At 33.8% G+C, this 23,301-nt stretch overlaps 1 protein-coding gene across 3 annotated transcripts in view; it reads left to right on the top strand.

The window, feature by feature from the left end:
* The window catches only part of LOC114133033 (zinc finger protein 1), a 165,782-nt gene that overhangs the window by 127,184 nt on the left and 15,297 nt on the right, over nucleotides 1–23,301 (top strand). Inside the window, exon 1 of one of the 3 annotated variants that reach the window (XM_050201833.1) lies at nucleotides 15,997–16,413. The exons of the other annotated variants lie outside the window; for them this stretch is intronic. Coding sequence (XP_050057790.1) covers nucleotides 16,284–16,413 — 130 coding nt within the window. The 5' untranslated portion in view covers nucleotides 15,997–16,283. Of the gene's footprint in view, nucleotides 1–15,996; nucleotides 16,414–23,301 lie in introns of those variants that run through there. 3 annotated transcript variants of the gene reach the window in all.

Below are 23,301 nucleotides of genomic sequence, written 5' to 3'. Positions count from 1 at the left end.
AATTTCATATTTTTATCAAAGTATACATACACTTCATATTAAAGCATTATATGTATATGATTGTGTGATGTATATAAAATTATAATTTATTATAAAATATATTAAATACTATTGAAATATATTAAAAACACTTTAAAATACTTGAAATATAAATGGGTATGATTATTTTTGAACATCACTTTTTTATACGTTTATATATTTCATTTTTATCAATGATTCTTTTATTGCAATTATTGTTGTAATATAAAAGAATAGCGTACGTGTACACTAGGTCGTAATCGGCGGTATGTAGGAAAAAAAGGAAAATACTGTCGTTAGTGACAACAGAGACGACGGCATTTTAAGAGGGTGCGTATGCAAATTATAAAGGTACTATAGTGTCTGAAAACGACCTCTTTATATATACGTGAACGGTAATAAAATAAATAAGGAGATAATTGAAACCGAAAACGCTCGTTTATGGGTCCTGGGAAATTCCCCAACCACAATTACAACCAGACCAGCACGTATGCATATGAAATTCACCCCTTTCCTTCGGCGACAACGGTGGTTGTCGGGACGGCCCAAAAAAATGCAGCGTAATAAAAGAGATATGATAATAATAGTAATAATAATAATAATAATAATAATAAATAAAAAATATACGTACCCCAAGAAATTGTTATTTGTTTTAAGTAGTGTAGTATAACTACAGAAATGCTTTTAAAAACAAACCGTTGTGGCGGGATAGCGGCCGGCGGACACGATATTTTAAGTCCGAAAAAATTAAAAAATAAAGAACAATTCCTGATTCCGCAAGGGCAAAAAATGAACTTTTTCCCTCGCCATCTGTCATGGTTCGCCGCCTTTTTAATTCGTTTGTCGTGTAATAAAGTGGGTATTTTTTTTTAAACATTTCTTTTTTTCCCTGTGTAAATGTATATATATATTATATTTACTTCGGGCTTTTCACAGTCGTGTGGTTTACCTAAGGCCACGCCCCGGCACAAAAGGAACGGAAAAAAAAAAGACAACCACGTCCCGGGGACTTAATTGACTTGGCCCGGAGGAGAAAAGCAGCGGTGGCGTCGACGGCGCGCGGTTGCGGAAATATAGGGGATGACAGGCGGTAAAAAAAAAATGTAATAAAAGATCCCCGGGTAAGAGCGTAACACATGTGTCGAACGTACGTGAAGGGACGCTTGGTCAGCAATGGTCAGCACACCTGAACCCCAACCCGATGCGAATACGCACAGCACTCACGAGCTCGGTCGCGGCAGTTATAAGAGAAAAACGATATAATATTGTGAAAGATAGTAAAATACGTGTACACATATAAACCGAAGGGAATATTTATTTACTCATATTATATGTGTATAGAAGAGAAACAACAACATATATACAAGAGCTAGGGTGTGTGGGTGTGTGTTTTTGTACGTGCATGAAGTATGATATTATTCCGTATAATATATTATATACGCGCGGTCTAGCTAGTAGAGGATTTAATTATTTATTAGGAATGAAAACGCGAAACGATATTGTATTATACCTAAACGCGCTATATATATATATATGTGTGTATGTATTTTTCTTTAAGAATAAATTCAACATTTTTCGTCTCGCAGAAAATTTCACCTACCCCTCCTCGCGCCCTGATACATACAGAATAAGATACCCATGTTCCACCGCGACGACGGTTTTTATCGCCAAAACGTGTGTATGTGTGTATATATATTTATATATAAATGTATTTATTGTCCGAATTTACCGTCGTTTGTATGCCGAAGGTTACACAGGATTCACGGCTGCGTATATTATATATAGGTACGGTTGTGCCGCCGCGGGAGGGTATATAATAATATAATATGTACGCTTCAAACTGTGGCCAGAAGTTCGGACATAATCGTAACAATAAAAGAAAATAAGGAAATCGGTTCGGAAGAAAGAGATTATTAAAAGGTTTACGTCGCCAGCGTTATGCTTAGCGATACTGCAGAGAGGGAGTGATGCTGAGCACGTATATATATATATATACATAGATGAGACCGATGAAAACTCGGTTCCGAAACCACCGGCAGTTAGTATTATATATCGATATTGGATTTGCGGGTCTTGTCGGTTGGCGTTTGAAATTCGATTCCTTTAATGTGTATAATAATATTATACTTATATATTATAAGAGTGGTTACGCGAACATCGCAATACTGCTGCAACCGTAGCATAGTATTTTTGATTCCAATATATATGCTAGAAATGACGTGTAAGTGACATTTTGTTATTAATTTAATTCGTTTTCATTTAATCTGCAGTGTTAAAGTGTTAAATCAAAACAAAAAAAACCGCGAATGTAATTTAATTGATAATCTGGTGACGGTCTCATATTCGTCCTTCAAATCAACTTTTATGCTATTGCTGTACCTGCTTTATCTATATAATTTGTCATATGGAACTATTCTACACTGATATTATTAAAATTTTTAAATCATAAAAAAATGTATATATACATTGGTTAGTAATAGTTTATAATTAGTTATAGATTTTTGCATAGTTAAAAACCGTGATATAAAAAAAAACCATTTTGATGATAATTCAAAATAAATTAATAATTCCAACTTTGTAAAATAATAATTTCTATCATTACTAAATAAACACGAATACGTTCACACCTACTATACAGGAAAACTATAATAAGTATTTTAAACCAATAAGATTCAATTTTAAGAAATTTTTGTTCTAATGTTTTCAGCGTATTATATGTTTAGGCCAAAAATATATATTTATAGGTCACGTATATCGGACTGTCTCCGACAATTTTCATGATTGAACGAAAATTCGGAACATTTTTAACAAGTGTTTGAGGATTCAAAATATTATTCGGAATATTAACTATAATATATATGTATTATTACACATTGAAACTCTATCGATTCTAAAATTTAAACATTTTAAACGAGAAAATAAGTGCGATAACTTTTAACGACGGCTGCGTACACTATATTATTACTACTATAATAATATAGTCACTGTAAGCAGTGAAAATCGGTAAAAATCGACCCCCATATAGCACTCAGGGATTCGAATAATAAAAGTGGGCCCGCGACGGCGGCGGCTGCTGATGTCGCGCGCGTATTAATTACGTTGTCGGTCGACGAAGGGGCGCGCGCGGGATTTAGCCCATTCGATTAAATGACGCGTAATGGTTATGTATACATTTTAATAATAAGTATATACATAGCGCGCATAGCTAGCACGGAGTGTAGTTAAAAACTGCTTGAGAAAATGCGCCGCGTATAATGTACAGTGAATAATATTCCCCGAAGGAACTTTTCGCCATCCCCCGCGCCGATTATTATTATTGTTATTATTGTTACTACAGTGTATATTATTATGATTATCATTATATTTTTAGCCGTGTGTATACGCTCACCGTCATCGCCGTCGTTGTACACATTGTATTAACGATCGGAAATAAAATCCCGCAGAATGCACACCGATCCGTGTATAATTGGCGTGGCGACAATGTGATATATACGACGACGACGACGACGACAACTATATACGACCGTCATCGCGCTGCCCGTATAGGCATAACATAATAATAACATAATAGTGGTGAGGGGCTGTTAATTATTATACGAACCGAGAAAAAAAATTTGAATTTTCCGCGCTAATTGAGATCCACAAACGCGCGCGTGAGAATTCGGAGGCTGTGGCGGTGGCGCCGTCGGTGATGGTATAGTCGCGGCGGTAGAGCCAAATGTGCGGCGACAACGTATACATTATTTCGAAAAAAAATATCCGCTGATAAATAATCACAAATAACAATGGGACGAAAAATGAACGAAAAATAAATTAATAATTAATTTCGGTAAATAAAAATCGGGACATTTTAATTAAAAAAAAAAAAAAAAACGTATCATTCTGATGCAGTTTTATTCCACAATATAAGAAACTATTCTTTTTATATATAATATAATACAATATGCATCTATATACAGCTGTTTTATACTTTTATACAATGTATATAAAATATACTATGTACTGTAATTTTTGCAATAAGTTTGACAATAAATACGCACGTAAGTATCTTTGGCATGCCAGCGCCCCGAGATTTTCTGATAGTGTATATACTCTTTTTTTTTTTTTTTTTTTTAATTTGAAAGAAAATCCTTCTTCGAGAGAATATGATGGTGCGCGGACGGGGCGGACGCAATATTAATATTGTACAACATTCCTCAGTAGCTATGAGACGTGATTTTCATTGGCTCCAAGGTATTACTCGAAAGTTTAAAAAAAAAATAATAATAATAATAATAGGGTAAAATTAATCAAATATCCTCGGTGATGGCATCAGTCCGCTCCGGAAAATCATCGTTTCCGAGACGACCGACTGCCTCGCGCGTGTGTTCAGTACCTAATATCGACGGGTAACATTATAACAATAATTATTATTACTATTATTATTAAGATTATAATTGAGTTGTGCGATAAGGAAAAATTCTTTACTGAGAAGGGTAAACATAATATTTGTATATTGTATGTATATCGCAGCGATTGAAATGTAATGAAAATAAATTACGACAAAAGAACTCCGTAAATTAAAAAAATAAACATACACCGAACAACTTACTAGGGTATGTATACATAATATATTATATTAAGTTGAAATTTATTCCGTTAAAAACAAACATAAAAAAACATATTTCGTGAGTTCTGTGTACCATGCGTTTCATGTGTATAGTGTATACCTACCTAGCTATAGTTAAAAACAGTAGGAAACGACGACGCCACTCGTCGCGCGTCTTCCTATTGTTTCGTTGCGGCGGGCGAACGGGGGGCGAAAATACAAATGTTATTAAATTGTTTTGCAAACAGTCCTCCGGGACTACTATTGCCGGTGTTAAAAATGCGAAAAAAAACCGCCGGCAAAACACTTTTTTTTATTATCATTATTTGTATTTTGTATTCACGCAGCACACGGCTGCTGTTGTGTAAAAAATTATATATAAATTAAAAAAGGATTTTTTTCCTATACCAACATCACCGGTAATCTTTTTTCATTTTTTTTTTTTTCACACACACGCCGTTGCCGCTGAAAAAAACAACGCAACCGCCCGCTTTTTGTACGTGTACACATCACATAATTTATGGAGTCCCAGTGGGTGTAAAAATCTGTTACTGATATATTTCATATCACATAACGGCATCGGGCAAAAAGCAGACCAGCTCGCTGTCCCGCAGTAGTGGTCTGAGTTATGATTACTGTACACCACACACACCGGTGTCTGCCCCCGCCGAGGCCGCACACCAAAAAATACACCCATTTTACCACCGCCACTGCAATACAGTGGCAATGTGTTTGTCACAGGACAGTTCGCTTGTCTCTCATTCGCTTTCTCTCTATACATATACACATATTATATTATATAAAAATATTACTCTGACATTTGCCGTAAATCCGTCACAGTGCGTTTTTAATCTCATCTACTACCCTCAGTCCTCACTTGTATCCTGCTACTATTAGCATTTCTGGACAATTCGATAATCGAATAAATTATTACACACTGGTATAATAGGTATAAGTATATCGCGATGATATATATTCATAAATAATTAATTTGTATATGTACATTAGAGTGGTCGGACAAGCATTGAAAACCGCAAAATTCCAAATTATATGCTCATGTGGTTCACGGCCGTTGTATTTTTAGTGACGTCAAAACGAAGAAAATTTATCTCATCTTAATTTGCCGTCCTGGAAAATTCTACTGTTGACACAGCTGTCTGCACCCTGCTGCACGCGCGTATAATACAACTACCTCCGGTACTTTCTTTTACTTTTAGGGGATCTTAAAAACAACACCACCGCTGAGTATATACCTTTCCAATGTGGTCCTTAGTGCGGAGCGGTACACCGCTGTAGGAAACGCCAACTGTTCACCTGATGACAAACAAGAGGGCGGCCGCGGCGGCTATACGTGTGAAATAAATGCCTCCGTTGCAGTCGTTATCTCGATGTTAAATATATTGTTATATAAGTATATATATTATTATGTGCATGATTTATTTTGAGAGCCCTCACAAAAGCGTCGCATCAAAGTATTGTACAGTGTTGTGAAAAGGGCGTTTCAGTAGTCAACGCTGCTAAAAACAGTGTTTGTTGTTTTTTCGTAAAAAGTTACAAATGTAAATATAAAATATATATTATTATACAGAGCCTCATAATAATAACAATTAATATTTATATATATGTATATAGGTATAATACAATATGCTATAATCATATATACCAAATGTATATTTTATAAATATACGAATATCATATTGTGCTATTTTTTTAAACTAAATTATAAATAATTGTAGGTATCACTGTATTAGGTATAGATTTCATGAACAATTTATTGGTGGTTTTTGAGCGTTTTTTTAAAAGAATATTAGATATTACAGCTTTTAATTGCAGTTTAATAATTATTCATGTAGTTGAAATAAAATAAACGTTTGAAAGTAAATTGTTTATCTCCTACAGTTATACTTTATTAATCGTTAATTAATATTATATTATAAACTAAAACAATTATGACGATTGGCCGTTAATTAGTTGTCCACAATCTTTATAGCTGTTCAAATATACATATTTTCATACGCTGATTATCATTATTTTACATGACTTATTTCGAGCTCTTATTGTTATGAATACATATACATACAATATGATTCTTTGCTTATTTATCATTAGATGTCTATTATGATTAATTATTTTGTTATCTATATGGGTATACGAACATAAGTGTACAGCATTTTTTAACGAAAGGTTTTTTTAAACAAAGAAGGTGGATCACAATATTTTGTAAGTTAATAGACATATTTGGCAGCTTTAGCTGTTGAGTCATAGGTCGTAATCTCTTTTAAGAAAACCTAATTAAAATATATTAATGTGTAAATATGATAAAGAAAAAGAATATTAAACACCGCAGTGAGTCAATAATAATTAACATTTTAAAGATTACATTTTTTGACAGAAAAAAAACCATTTTAGTAGGTACATAATATATATGGAACACGATATAGTCTGTGTCGATAGATTAATAATAATAATAATAATAATAATAATGACTATACTGGTTTGTTACAAGGTTTTTCAAACAGTGATCGCTAATCACGGAACGTTAAATGTTCACATTATAAATAATAATTGATTTATTCTTATTTTATACAAGATGAATATTCATCTGACTTGCTTATCTTCTTTATCTACAACTTTCTTTCGACAACTTCTGAGGTTTGAAATATTGATATTTGCATAATAACCATATTTTCTAATTCTTAAGATTTTTTATATCATACTTATAAAGAGTAGGTATTCCTTAGAGATAGAAATTTCTGTTTTTAAAATGAACTCACTCCTTTATATTGTAAATTAACAAACGGATAATATTTCTTAAAAAGTTGACATATATCAAAATCAAAATTCGAATCTTAAGAATTTTGAAATAAAATCTTTATAAACATATTAAAAAATTCCAAAAATCAGAGCTTGAATATATTCGTTATTAAAATAAATAGTATAGTAAGTAAGCATACTTGGTAAATTATCCAGCATCCTGTACCTATAATTTTCCAAAATAAATATTAAAACAAAAATTCTGCAACCCTTATTCGTTAACGCTAATATGACGGCGGTTGCTATCGCATAGATAAAATCAAAATCGCCAATGCATTTTTTGACATCGTTGATGGGTGGATTTTTATTTTCATTTTTGGTTGTTGCAGTGGTCTTCATCGTCGTTTTCGGGACAGACAAAGAATAAGGGTATATAATAATGTATACAATGAGAGTAGAGAAAAAAATATTGTTTATTAAGAAAATATTGTTTTGATAAAGTCTCCGGGCCCGGTGCAGGCTTTGACTGTGGGGGTGTGTACACAGAATAAAAGGTATATTGACATTCCGTGTTTTCCGGAGGGGAACAATAGCAGCGCAGTATGCTTCAGGACAGAAGCTGCTGCCATCACCGTCGCCGCTGAGTCCGGCAAAGGCTTTTTCGGTGGGCGCGCGATACGGTGGTGGCGGGTAGCGTATAAAAGTAAAAACACTTTAGTTTTCCTTTCGGACCTGCTGTTTACCCCAGAAAAGACGACACTTTTAAAAACTCTCTCTTCGCCACCGTTACTATCACGCGGTGTGTATATTTATTTTGCCCTGGCATTGTTATAGTGTCCCGCAATACGGCACTCGGGTATAGTATATCTATTATATACATATATGATGGTTGACGGTTGCGTCACGGATGTGCATTGTAGGAGCTATATAATATATATAATATTATATATACCTTTTTTACTTAAATAACATATAATTGATGTTCCTCTCTATTTTCCCAAACAGATTATACCGATTACTAGTTATTTTTACTTTCGGTCCGACTTAATATATTGTTTAAATATTTTATAATATAATATACTACATTGTTCTCGAATACCTCATTTCCGTACTGTGCAAATCCGTAACGTCAAAAATCAAATTCCGTGAAAACTTCTATTAAATATAATATACTATATCATGTAGTTACGCAATTTCTTGGTGTCTTCGGCTCAGGAAGAGACAGTGGTGTAATTCGTGTGGTATAGTTAGCGGTGGAAGGGGGGGAGGGTGAATGTCGACGATTTTAACGCCTCCGGGAAAACGGTTTACGGTGCGGTACGCTATAAAGCGTCGCTGCCGCGTGTATATTGTCGTATAACCGTTATGGCGACGGCAAAGCCGATAGCGCACTGCAGTGGCGTCTTCGTATGAGTGAGTTCGTGTGTACAGCAGCGACCGTTCACATAAATAAAAATGGAACGGATGCAAAAAAAAAAATAGCAAAGTTCAAAATTGAACGTCCGTTGAGATAAAATGAAGAAAAATGGTCCGCTGGTGAAATCGGACGATAAAAATAACCGTGTTAGACGTGACGGCCACGGGCTATAAAGTCTCGTGGGACGTGAATCTGTGCGTATATCGGCAAACGTCCCCTGGCGGTGGCGGTAGCGGGCGTGGGCGAAGAAAGCAGGAACAGGAAAAAAACCGTTGTTTTAGGTCAGATATACAACACACGTCGTAACGGCGGGGGAGGTGAGCGCGCGTCGGAGGGATGAGACGACGCGGGAGCTGCAGCAGAGGAGAGCCATCGAAAAAACAACATAGCGCGCGTTGTGTGCGGGGCAAAATAATAATAATAAAAAACCTAAGAAGAGATGCCCGCCTTGTATCAGATTTATATATATATATATATGATATATATTATATATAATATGGTCTTTGCCGCGGAAATGACTATGGGCCAATACACCTTATCTCCTTGCCAGGGTGGCACGTCTCCCCATTTTATACATATTATATTATTATTATTACACACAATATTATAATTTAACGGTCGCACACACCGTTCATCTTGTTCGAGTTGTTCGTTTTGTATATTTGTAAATATATATATACAATGTATACATATATAAAGGTAAACGAATTGTAAGAAATAAAAAGGGGTCTTCGGTTTATTCAAAGGATTTCCTCGACGGCACGTTGATACAACATTTGCATACCACGCCAGTCAAAAAATTAAAACAGTTCATCTGCCGCCGCGCGAACACCGAAAGGAAAAAGCGTATATATTATTATAATTATTAATTTTATCGATCGACGTGGTTTAGTTCTTGTTTCCCTTCCTCTCCGATATTCTTGTTTTTTCTCGAGTATATTTTTCTTTTATTATAATATGTTCGCGAAATTAATAAACGTGGATACGACGACGACGGCAACGTGTACGCCACAAAAGGCAAATTGCGGGATTAAAAAAATGTTTATATATACCAAGACTCGATCGCCCTAGGGTTGTGCAATCAAGGTATCTTTTGTGCGATGTCCGCCAAATCTCAACCATAGCTTTGACGCCTTTGTTTTACCTATTCAAAAAAAAATATATGCATACAACCAAATGAAGCGCTCGTTTCCTTTTCATTTATTCCCTACTTTTTGCATATTGCATGTCTTGCAGCACTCTTATTTCTTTTAAATATTTTTTTTCGCACATAACATTTCGCCGATGATTGTATGGCTACACTAGAAAACTATACGATCAAAGGATTTGAAGAATCTAAATGTGACGAGAAATTTAATATGTAATTTCAATCAAAAATTGTATAAAAAAAACGTATTTATATTTAACTGCGCGTGTTATTAGTGCGGTGGAAGGTTTTCGTTTTTGTCCACGCGATTTATTTGATTTCAACCGCGGTCGAGATATACATGTATAATGTATATTATGTATTTTTTATCATTTTTTTCCGCAGTTCGTTATCGTTTGTTTTAAATTCGAAAGGATACCGCCGCGAGTCGTTTTACATTTTTGACGACGGACTACAGAAAAACGTACCTACGCAGTTACTGTTCCTATATAGTCGGTATATATCAATATCATATACAAGATATCCTGGCTGATTTGTCATAACAATTACCTATTACGCGGTAAATTCACTCTACCACCAAAAAAATATTTGCGAGCCTTTGCTGCTGTAGTTTGTACAATAATATATAGTAATACAGTCATCGAATTTTGAGCCCCAAAAAAAAACCTTTTTTTCTGGAATAAGAATATAAGTATCGTAGAAAGGGCTATATAAGCTGTTACTGGACTATATTATTATAATAATACATTTGTACACAGCGTCTCAACCTGCAGACTGCAGCGCGTTTGGAATATTAAGAGAAAGTCCGGCGTGGAAAGCGCGGACACGTATACCTACATCCGCGGGGGCTTAAAATCCCCGAGGGATAGAGACGCTCTCGCGGAGCAGGTCTCGCTTAGACATAATAATAATAATTATTATTATAATATCAGAGCAATTGGATATCTCGCATGTAATATATATGTATAAATTATATACATCGTAATAAATCCGGCAGTAATAAAACAACAAAGTTTTTGCGTCCGCGTGTTTATTTTGCCCATCATATAATATATACATAACAAAAAGCACGCGGCATGATGGTACATAGATATATATAATACGTATATACGTATACACTCGGTTCGACCTTTATTTACATTATTGTTTCCGTGCATACCATCTATCTGGTTATGGTATAATATTATTACTATACGGTACTATATACCTAACCTTCTTCGCAAAACGGGCTGACGCGAAACGGCACGCGTATACATGTATATTATACCTATATATATACATACTATATACGTATATATACAGCGGCGTTTCGGCGCATAAATATCCATCTTTTATTAACGAAAACCACTTCCGGTGGCGATACCTCCCACCTCGCCCATCCATCAGATCCAACCTCATAATAACACCGTGTGTTTTATATATATTATACGTTTTAATCTGCATTTATTTCGCGGTGTTTTCCTTTCACGCGAATATAAACCTATATTCTGCACCACCTCCTCTCGGCCTGCACGCCGCAGCCGCTTTTCCTTCGAGTCGTTTTGAATATTATAATTTATAATAATAATAATAATAAAATTGTGTGTATATATACTATATTATTATACACGACACATCGCGCGGGCGTCGGCGCAACGGTTTCGAAATATTATTATTATCGTCATTATTATTGTTGTTGTTGCGGTCGCGACCGACGATGATGAATGGTGACGAGTAATAATATTTATTACGTATATTATAATATAATGATACAACGTCGACACGAGGTGAGAGAGACGGTTTTTGTTGTTCGCCTACGCTTCGCATCGAATTAATATCGCCAACGAAATTCGTAGTCGGTTTTTCGCCAAACAGTTTTCTTTTATATATATATGTATATATATATATAAGTACGACAGTTGTACCGTTGCCGTATGACGACAAGGAATTATATTGTATTATCCTTTTTTCACGCGCGCTCTTTCGTCGGCTCCTCGTCACCGCTGTCACCGTCTCTGCCTACGCCATCATCGTCGTCGTCGTCGTCGTGATTAATAACGCGCACCTTTTCCGACAATTAATCGCCTCTCCCCCCAAAAAATCCCTTTCAACCGCCGTCGCCCAATTCAATGCTGCGCTTTTCGAGAGTCTCGGTTCGACCAGAGATCCGTCGTCATCGAGTCACCACGCTCATTCTTTTCACCTCGGCGGCCGCCGTCGTGCCGGAGAAAAACTGTACGCCTCATCGTGACGGTCGGGTCAGTGACGATGACGAGACGACGTTTCCTGCACGTCCTATCCCGCCGAAAGAAGGGTGCAGCGGCGACGGGCAACGGTATTATTATACGCGCGCATGAATCATCGCCCCGTCCGCGTACTTTCCGCCCGGCCCGCCGCCGACCCCTCTCGCGACACCGGCATAATTTTGTTTTACGGTTGACAAAACGATTAATCGTTTATATAGACACACACGCGCGCACTCGCGCACGCATGCAAAACGGTAGGAGGGGACAACCGTGTATATGTATTATAATATATTATTATTATTATGGGTACGAGCGGACGACGACGACGAGGAGACCCTCCGAAAAGAGGAAGGGTTATTGGCCGCGGTCGTATTTTTTAAGTTCACTGCGCCTCCTGCACAGACATTATAACAAATATAATAATATATTATATAGGTGCGCGCACATTACGTGTATATATAGCTAGGGTACGTTAACGAGAAGTAAATGGCCAAAGGGATATAATATACGATTATTTTCACTGCTGCGGTCGTCGTTAAATTATATGACATTATATAAATCGATGACATTATTATAATTGAATGATTGATACTACCTATAGCTATATCGCGAATCGAAAACATACAAAGCGTGCAGATACTGTCGATTGATGTATTTTACCACAAATGATTTAAAGTTTATCAATGTAACTATATTATGAAAAGTATATAACATATTTTGTTACTTAATATGCCGAAGAAAACAATGTCTTTTATAATGTATAAAACGTTATTTGATTTTTGTTTTAAGTACAAAAAATAATATTGACAAAAAGTTCAAAAGAACTTTTAATTATGGATATTAATAATTTAGGTACCAACTCATTTAAATAATCGTTTATTACATTTATGTGGGTCACTAGCATACATTTATTATCACCACATCATCACGCTATCTTTATAAATTATTTTATGTATACCTTATGCAACTACGTAACACTATTCAATGAAATATTTTTGAGTTTCCAATATAAAAAAAAATGAATTATGAATCAAATATATTACTGATATAGGTGATGGTTTAGCTACCATTAGTTTCGACTATAATAATATATTACGCTGCAGCAGCGGGTTTAGCTTTGGTCAGATACTAAATTGTCGCATCGTCATCCGGTATATTTGATGTATATATTACGTATAATGTATATAACTAGTATCCCGGACGATAATAATATAATTAATTTAATAGATTCTACGGGGTGGTTTTATTTTTTTATATTCTTCGAATATATATATATATAAATAGTCTTTGAATAAGGAAAAAAGGAAACCGAAAAAGATATCTATCGCCGCCGTGCTCCTAACGTATTTCTACAGATATATGTGTGTACGACGACTATATACGACGTACATACACTGCACATATAAAAGAGGTCCAATTTTCCGAATGATTGTCGTGCGCGCCCATTGTGCGGTATATTGTACGTGCATTTGTGCTCGTATATACATATAGATACGTATACGACGTACAGTTTTTACATCCGGTTTTTATCTCCGATCGCGCTCTTTCGTGTATATTACTGTGGCGGTGTCGTATACATATACGCGGAGTGAAATCGTCCTAGAGATCACCGCGACAGATACCGCGGTCCATGACAACGATCTCGCAAAATAATAATATGTAAAAAGGGATTTTTCCCGTATATACACTCCCACTCGTACGCCCATACACACACAAATACGAACACGCGAGTCTTCTTCTAATACAAAAACGTATTAAATAATATATATTTATAATATATACATATATATATATCGGTTGGAGGTTTTTAATATAATTGCATTAGCCGACATTATATTACGAGGAAAAAAGTCGTCACCGCGTCTCCTCTCGTGCAGCACGCGTGTCAGTAAAAGTATTATGATATTTATATTTATACATATTATTATTATAATGTCCGCACCGGATCATATTATATATTCCCCGGACCTAAGCCGACAGTATATACGCACGTATTTATTATTATTATGATCGTCGTCATTATATTGCACAGTTGCTCGCCTGAGGGACAAAACCCGTACATAGACAAATATATATAATATATATTATGTATATATGTATATAATATTATTCATACTATATTATGTAATATATTACATACGTAAAAACATTTTTCATTTTTTAAACGCACCTCTATATGCGTCTGTTAAACGAGATGAAATTGGGACAATCGTATATATATTTTAATAGTACCTATTAATCATTCTTCTTAATTCTTATTATCCAGAAATTAGTCGTAGATTACTCAGAGCATTTTATATAATTAATTTTTCCTGCGTGATATATACTGTATTCCATATAATAGGTATTCAATGTGAACGAGAATCGGGTCTATGACAATAGATAATCATTCTGCTGATAATAATAATCTTATCAAATTTAATCACTACGGTGATGATGACAAAATGTACCCATTAAAAAAAAATACAACCTATATGTCAACGTCGGAATCTTTTTTACAATGCTGTTTTTCTACGAATACCTAAATAATCAAAAATCAGAACTGTAGCTTATGTGAGTCATCTCTCATCAACATTATATTATCCATTAGGTATTCTCTTATTGTTATATTTATATTTAGAATTCAGATTATTCTGATTCATAACTGTTTATTTTACCTATAAACTGCAATAACGAACGAGTGTTGACTGTTGACCGATTTCAACTTTTTTCACGCATTTAAATGTCTAGTCATAACGTTTTTTATTCGCGTAAAATATATAAGCGCATAGAAGTGTATAAAACATATTTGTTTTTATTTGAGCGCATTTTGTGTTAAAAATCATCTAAAACGCAACGTTAACGAGTACCTAAATTTAAGATGGCATCATAAATAGTAAATATGACGTCAATTCGCTTGTTTACCGAATAATATTCTTATATTCGCATTTCGCATTTTTTACGTATATACGTGTGTATATAGAATAAAACCGTTTGATTCATTTTTTCGAAAATTCCCGTTTCTATGCAAGGCCTCGCTCCTTGTTTATTTCCCATAAACATGAAGTTTTTACCGTTTTGTAACACTCAGCTGATTATGCGAATGTGATTATTAACAACGTCGTTCATTTGGTGTAAAATGAATATATTTGTATACGTTTTGACGTGTACAATTTATATATTTATATAGCTATAATATATAAAAAGGTCTGCTGCAATCTCGTCACGAATTAATTGGCCCACTATATTATATCGTACATCAACGCAGCTGCACTGCTCGTCGAATCATTTAAAAAAAAGTTGGCTCCGTTTACCAGACTTCGGGTCAGACGTACAACAATCCAAATAAGTATCTATAGGTAAACACACCTGATGGAGAAATCGAAATCGCATTACGATGCTCTCTGTGCCGAGACTTTTGCGCGTACGTCCGATTTCTCGGTCAGTCGCGCGGCCACTTGTTATAAAACTCGCGCGCCCACGAATAACGGTATGACGATCCGCGGGGGCAGATGACAATAATATAATGATAACAACGACGATGACGATGATGATGATGATGATGATAATAATAATTATAATTATTCGCGTCTGCGAGCGGACCCTGCCACCGGCGAAGAAGAAGATCCGTCGTCGACGCGGACAGGAGGCGGCGGCCGGGACGTTATAATATATGGTAGGCGGCCGCCCCAAAAGCGCCGCGCGCCGTGCTTACCGCTACCGCTGTCGCCCGCACGTCAAGAGTGATCGGCGTCGGTCGGCGGGGCTCGGGGCCAGGCGGCCGGTGACGCGTGCGTGCGGCGGCACGGATCGTCGACGGTGGCGGCGGCGGCGGCGGGCGTAGGCGCGGGCTCGTCGAGTTTTGCCCGCCAGTATGCCGCCATGCTTTGCGCTTGACGCCCGCGACCAGCAGTAGTCCGGACGCAACCGTCACGCCAAGCCGACGACTCCACTCGACCTGCAACAGTCGCACTTGCGTCGTCTCTGACCATCGCCGGCAGCCGCCCTCGCGAGTACCGTTCACACGTCGGTCCTATATTCAAACAATTCGCGTTTTTTCATCTCACGTCGACGCCGTTATTATCATTTATTATATAATATAATATAATTGTCGTTGTCTGCAGTCGCTCTCGCGCGCGCACGCTGCACCCGATCATGTATTCCGCTGGAGCCGCCGCCGCCGCGGCCGCAGCTGCAGCGGCCACAGGCGGATCCAACGGATCACTTTTCGACAGCAGCTATTCGTACCGCCTGTGGTGTTTGGCCAACGTGTGGAGCTACAATCGTAAGTCTGCGCTAAATAATATTTATAACACGATATCGTTAATTTGTCTACTAATATAATATTAATATTACCTATATATGTGTCCTATATATATACCTACGATATACCTAACTTTGTGCCTTTATTATATACTCACCTTTGTTTCGTTCGAATACCGCCCACATGGGCGGTAGTTGTACATCAAGTCTTATTCGCGGTGAAATCTTTCGAAATCTTAAAATTCTTCGTCTGTGATCCTGTTAAATTCGCCTGGTATGCCTAAATTATTTTCGGACAAAAAAAAAATCTAGCGATTGTCTTACCTCTTATTCGTAATACGTATATCATGCGTCTTATTGTATACGCTCGTGCCATCGTTAGCACTTGGGATTAGTCTCACTATCTTAAAATACATACACGGCCTTGTACACACACAGACTGCAGTTTTTTTTTATATTCGAAATTGTATCGTATTTTAATTTTCTTAAAATTATATTTCATCGCTTACGGCGATTCTATAATTTACGAATCTTTCTGTACCTACATATCTTCATTACTTGGTAATGGTTTCAAAAATAAAAGTATTTTTGTGTGTACTACAAAAATAATAATAATACTATTATTAATAAATCATAATTCATAATCGTCGTGAAAAGATTATGACAATTCAACTTCTAAATATATTATGTGTTGTAAACAATAATCGCATTTATACGTATATCATATTTATACTCGATGTTTATTTTTATCACAAGTTTGATAAAATAATACCTATTGCATGTAAAAAAAATTATTATCTGGTTATAGCGAGACAGGGGTATACTCTTATCTAATAAATAAGAAATCAAAATGGAAAATCCTTATTTTTTGGAGTTTTATACAATGGTATAATTTTGCAGAACTATTTTAAATAGACATTCGACGATTATCTATAGCCACGAAATCGAATGAATGTGAAATAAAAAACAATTTTACTTCGTTTAATAGGTTTTAGGTATAATAGTAAAATATGCTGCACTTTTCAAAATCATTTTAAACATATTTTCATATCATATAATCATTACAAGTGTACTTTTCAACATTATTTAAAAAAATCTAAACTGCTATTCAATCATTGCCATAAAGGTAAATTCTATAATAAACATTTATAAAATAAAATGTTTGTAAAAAAACGATGATGTACATAATAATATATTATATCTTATTCTTATATAAATAAATTGTATTCATAGAAAGTTTTTATATTAGAAATAATTCTTTTTAACAAACAAATAAAAAACATAAAACAATTATCGTTTTTCACATTTGATGTTTGCTCCCCTTTGGTATTTTTACGTACCATGCAATAAAATATACATTTGTCACGGACATCGGGACATCGCACAAATCAAACGTGTCGGTGTGTGTCAATTGATATCCTATTTTTAATATAAACACGTTTATACGCGCGTATTTAATATCGGCTGTACCGTATTTTATACTATATAGTATATTATAGTATATATATACATACGGCGTATATATTATCTATATTCAGTGTTTTGTATGTAACATTTTTTTGTATAATACATTTTTTTGTCGGTTTAGGTGTTCGAAGTAATACTTACTTCCAAAAACTACAGTTAAAAAAAATAACATAATAATAATATTTTTGTTTATTCTTCTATATTAATGACGTTTCTTAAAATAATAATATTATTATAATGTAGTAGGTATAAGGTAACGAAACATAAAAGTAAAGTGTGTGTGTATAAAACCATAATTATAGTTAAAATATGCTAATTTATCATGTACCTAGGTATATTTTTTGTATTTTATAATTAAAGCATTTACGGTAAATTATTAACCTAAATTCTTACTTAAATACTGAAGTAATAAAAATTATTTTATAGTTTTATATTACATATTAGTTGTTATCTTTTTCTTTTTTTTTTTTTGATAACATTTTACGTATTCCATCACTGATTGGTATAGGGAAAACGTCAACTAAATCATTACAAAAAATATTTATTGTCGGTAAATTATAATGACAGATAAACGATTCTATACTTCGGGTCTGCGTGTACACGTATATTTATATAAATACATGTATAACAATAAAATTACGTTACGTATAATTTATATGTACTATACATGGTAAAAGAGCACCCGCGCAATCAAAAGGTTATAGGACCTTTCTTTAAATACGACATTGTTTTTATCGCAAAAACGACCTAATCAATTTTATCAGAACATTAAAATATAATACGTATACATATAAATATATATAAGCTGTCCGTATGATGCGAGTATATAACATGTTCTCGTCTTTTCTCTGAAAGAAAATTACAATGCTTGGTACTGTATCGTGTCCCGTTTACCTTATTAAAAATGCGGTCTAGGTCTAATTAAATGTCGAATACATATAGTAGTAGTACTTAATAAAATATAATAAATAACGTTCTAATCTTATCGATATAGTTCTTCAGCGAGGTATCATCCTTATAACATTCGTTCTCATTTATTTATATTTTATACAATAAACAGACTGCGTCGGACGCCGTCATCCCTTTTTCGCCACACACGAGGTCCAAACATTATGATAAATTTTACATTATACTCACGTTCAAAATTATTGTCGACATTATAGAAATTGTGTACATTTAAAATAATATTATAATGAAAAAAAAATCACCGTCGGAATATACGTACATAATATAATATATATATATTATAAATCGACGTGACGGAGAACAATGACTGCGTCTTATAATTAGATAACGTAAATATGACTAAATAACATTATAGTATATCAACTGATTTCTAAGATTATATGTATACATAATATAGTATATTATTCCGTATAGATATTGTTTAGGTGCGCATACACACCACACACACACACAAAACTGTAGTTTTTCAATGCATGTTCCATTTTAATATCTACGATATATTATGTGTATACAAATTCTGTAAGTAAACAGTGTATATTATATTAAAATTATGTTACACATAACACATTATGTTATTATAATATATATTGTTTAATCACTGTGTGTCTCTATCATCCGTACATAATATACTATTCAGTAATACTATAACACCCCGCGTCCCGTGATGATTCCTTTTGGTCGGACCACCGTCACCGTACAATATATATTAGCGGCTATTGGACTATTCCATTGAGCTCCGTTGTTGTTATTCTATATTATAATATTATTTCTCTTGCACAATGGTCAATTATTGTGTAGTACGGTTGTTTTTTTCTCCTAAAAAAAAATAATAAAACACGCCGTTGTGTGTTATTTCCTCTGAAAAGCGCCGCGGCCGCGAATACACGCTTTTATTAACGTTTTATATTAGTGCATGAATTATAAACAAATTGCGCTCGATACAGAATAAAAAAAGAAAACTGTGGACGCTTTGCTAAATGTTGTATGTTTATACGGACATCATCGGGTCTTCGAAAATCTAATACCTACATATGTGCTATAATATATGGTATATATTTGCACATCGCACACACATCAAATATTTCGATATTGTATATAATATAATACTGTATAATAATAACTACAATAGTACCTATCTATAGCAATAGTTTATGGTAATATACGGAGTGATTCAGTGATAAATTTAACGTAAGATATACTCATTATTTAAGAGTAACTTCACATATTTTGTAACGTAGAAGTCTTACCTTATTATGATCATCCAGTATAATAAGTTGATATTATAATAATAGTTGATATAGTCATGTTTCGAAAATTATAGATCGATAATTTAGTAATATATATGGGTGATATACGATGTATAAATATATATAGGTATATACAATTTACAACGGGATGTTTTTTTTATCTTAATAATTTAGGCATTAACCTTTTGGACAATATAAATGTGTTTAAAACCCGTGATAATGCTCATTATTATACCGCATACATAATTCCATCATAAATGTATTTTATAATAACTATATTTGATGACGGATATTAAATTATATCGTATCAACTCACCATTTGTCGTCGGATATAATTTGGAAACCAATGTATGTATTATATACTCACATAGTCACATCATATAATATTGTGCGTTTATATAGATAATATATTATTCAGGTAATCAATTGTTATGTTATGGCATATGGGTATTATAATATTTGGTAATAAATGTAGTATAACAGCTAATATTAATCGTATTATACCACAGTATATATATACTGTGTGTAATGTGTATATATACTATATGTATTTATATACAATAGTTAATGGCCATCAAATTATATGACCATGTTATATATTAAGTATTATAGTCCTCCAAAACAAAATATGTATTTAAATTTTTTATTTTATACTCATACTGACCTCAAATTATTTTTTTATAGATAGGTAATACTTATTGACATTTTATAATTATTATTATGAGTTAGTGCACGTATTGTTTTCAATGTTTTCAATATTTTGGACGTTATCGTTTTTACATAAAACTGTTATAATATTTACTAAATTATCATTATAAATTATGTACCTAGTTTTCGAAAGTAACAATAGCGCTGTGCTTTACCTTTTAAAACAATTTTTAAAGATTTACACATTTTCTATCCGAGCGTGAACATTAAATTAACATTTCAATTTTAATATAGGTATATAATAAAATATGTAGGTAAACACACAAAACAATTAACAGGGGATTTAATATTCTATAATAGAAGTTATGTAGGTATATATACACAGTGGCATAGTCAGAAAAATATTTTATGGGAGTTATAAATGTTCAATTCTCTCCTATAGAACCAACCTTTTAATTTTAATAAGCCGATTAAACATAAAAAGAAATAGAATTAGAATAAGAATTTTATTAGAATCGCATAACTAAATTAAAAAAATATAGTATATTGTAGGTACCTATATTAATTATGGTATATTTTATAAAAATTAAAAAGGACTAAAAGAAAATGTATAAACTATAAAATTCTCATATAGATATACCTACCTATTTATAGATAAGACACATTCTATAATATTGAATAATGTCATAATTTACAAAATATAGAATATCTATTAATAAAACACAATACACGTCATATAACTATTATACACATTTAATATAAAAGTACGAATAATAGTGGAGAATAAAAATAAATCCTTGCTGATAATAACACTGCAGGTAGTCCCTAAACCAGTATACCAATATAGCATTATTCGCGGACATGCCTATGTATATAAATAATTTAATATTATTACGATGCGTGCTCGAGATCGTCGAGCGTGTAATAATAATAATTGTCGCGCAATTGGTCTGTCGACCCTAATGTTTTTCGATATTTTTATTTCTTTTTATTGAAAAGGGTCCCCGACATACATCCACGTACGTACTCGGAGTATACTTTAAAATAATAATATGTAAATATATCGTATAATACGGGCGGCGCGCGTATTTCATAAGGATGGTATATTTTTTCCCCATATGTATACGGCTGCATTGCCACCGGGGGAGGTCAATTGATATTTGACTTTCTTCGGTCCGACCGTATAAATATTGTTGTATACGTACGGTCGCAACGACGAAAATTAAAACGCTGATTATCATAAACAATTATAAACACACGCGCGCTCGCGCGGAGTAACTAATGTTTGGTATTAATAATGATAGCAATAATGATAGAGTTTACTGTGTATAACGTGTATGAGCTTGTACTTTGTGTATGTGTATGGCGCGACTTGGCCAATTAACCGTGCGGCCCGCAAAGGTTAATTGATGCGGGAACGGCGGCCGAGACGTTCAATTGACCCGCTGGCGCGAAACGATTATTTATTGTTGTTCACATACGCACACGCGCTCGACGTCCACTTCGACAATACACATAAATTATATAATATAATGCCGTATATTATAATATTATAATATAATATATTATACACATTTTCCGTGAAGAAATTGCAAATACCTCACAAGTAGCTGGTGTATAATTGTTTATATTATACATAGATACCTACGTGTGTACAGACGTGTAGTAGGTCGAGTGAACCTCGTCATTAATTGCGAGTCTCTGAGATGAATGTGTTAAATTAGGTATATTACATGAATTTATAATGAATCATGCAGGTGTACCTACGAAAAATAATTCTGAGCAGATACGGGTAACCGTTGTTTCCAAACAGTTATTTCAACAATAATAGGTATTAATTTTTTACAAATGTTCGTATTATTATTTTTATTTTATTTTTTCGCGATTTCAAATTATTTAGAAAATTACTGAGAATTTGTAGAAACTAAATCCAATAATTTTTTTACTACCTATAAAAATGTCTTCGTACAATCGTACACAAAATTAATAAAATAAACTCATCATCATTATAAAATCTAAAAAGGTACGACTTATTATTATACCACTCCGTTTAGATTTTAAAATTGATTTTATTAGATATTTTTAGATAATATTTATAAGTGCTCGTTATAGTTTTTGGGAAAAGTTTTGTAGTAGGTATATGTATATCATTATGATTTAGCTCGTTGTTTACAAAATAAATATAAACTTAAATTATTAAAAGTAATAATTCATATTTAATACCGCGTTGAACGGTTATTATTATACTGTGTTTTGAAAGTAATATTGCAGTGTTTTTTCCACACTGATAATTTTGACTTATGTCCTATTTGTTCTTGTATATCTATACTTAAAAAAATTTATTTTCTTGACTTGATATGAGTGGTACCTATTGTTTTATCACGGCGGTATTCGTTAATACGTATTCGAAATTCGAATTACGTATATTACTATAGGTGCAATCGATACATATCATGTGTATTATTATATTCCATTTATAATGCGCGTGAGGGGTATAAATAAAATGTATTTCGCGCGCGTGCAGCATTTGCCGCGGCGTCACATCGACCGCGTCGGTAGCGTATTTTGCGCGCGCGCTGGCG

This window comes from Aphis gossypii, chromosome 2, assembly GCF_020184175.1.
Source record: "Aphis gossypii isolate Hap1 chromosome 2, ASM2018417v2, whole genome shotgun sequence".
NCBI lineage: Eukaryota > Metazoa > Arthropoda > Insecta > Hemiptera > Aphididae > Aphis > Aphis gossypii.
The sequence above is the reverse complement of the archived record's forward strand: the minus strand, read 5'-3'. Positions and strand labels throughout refer to the sequence as shown.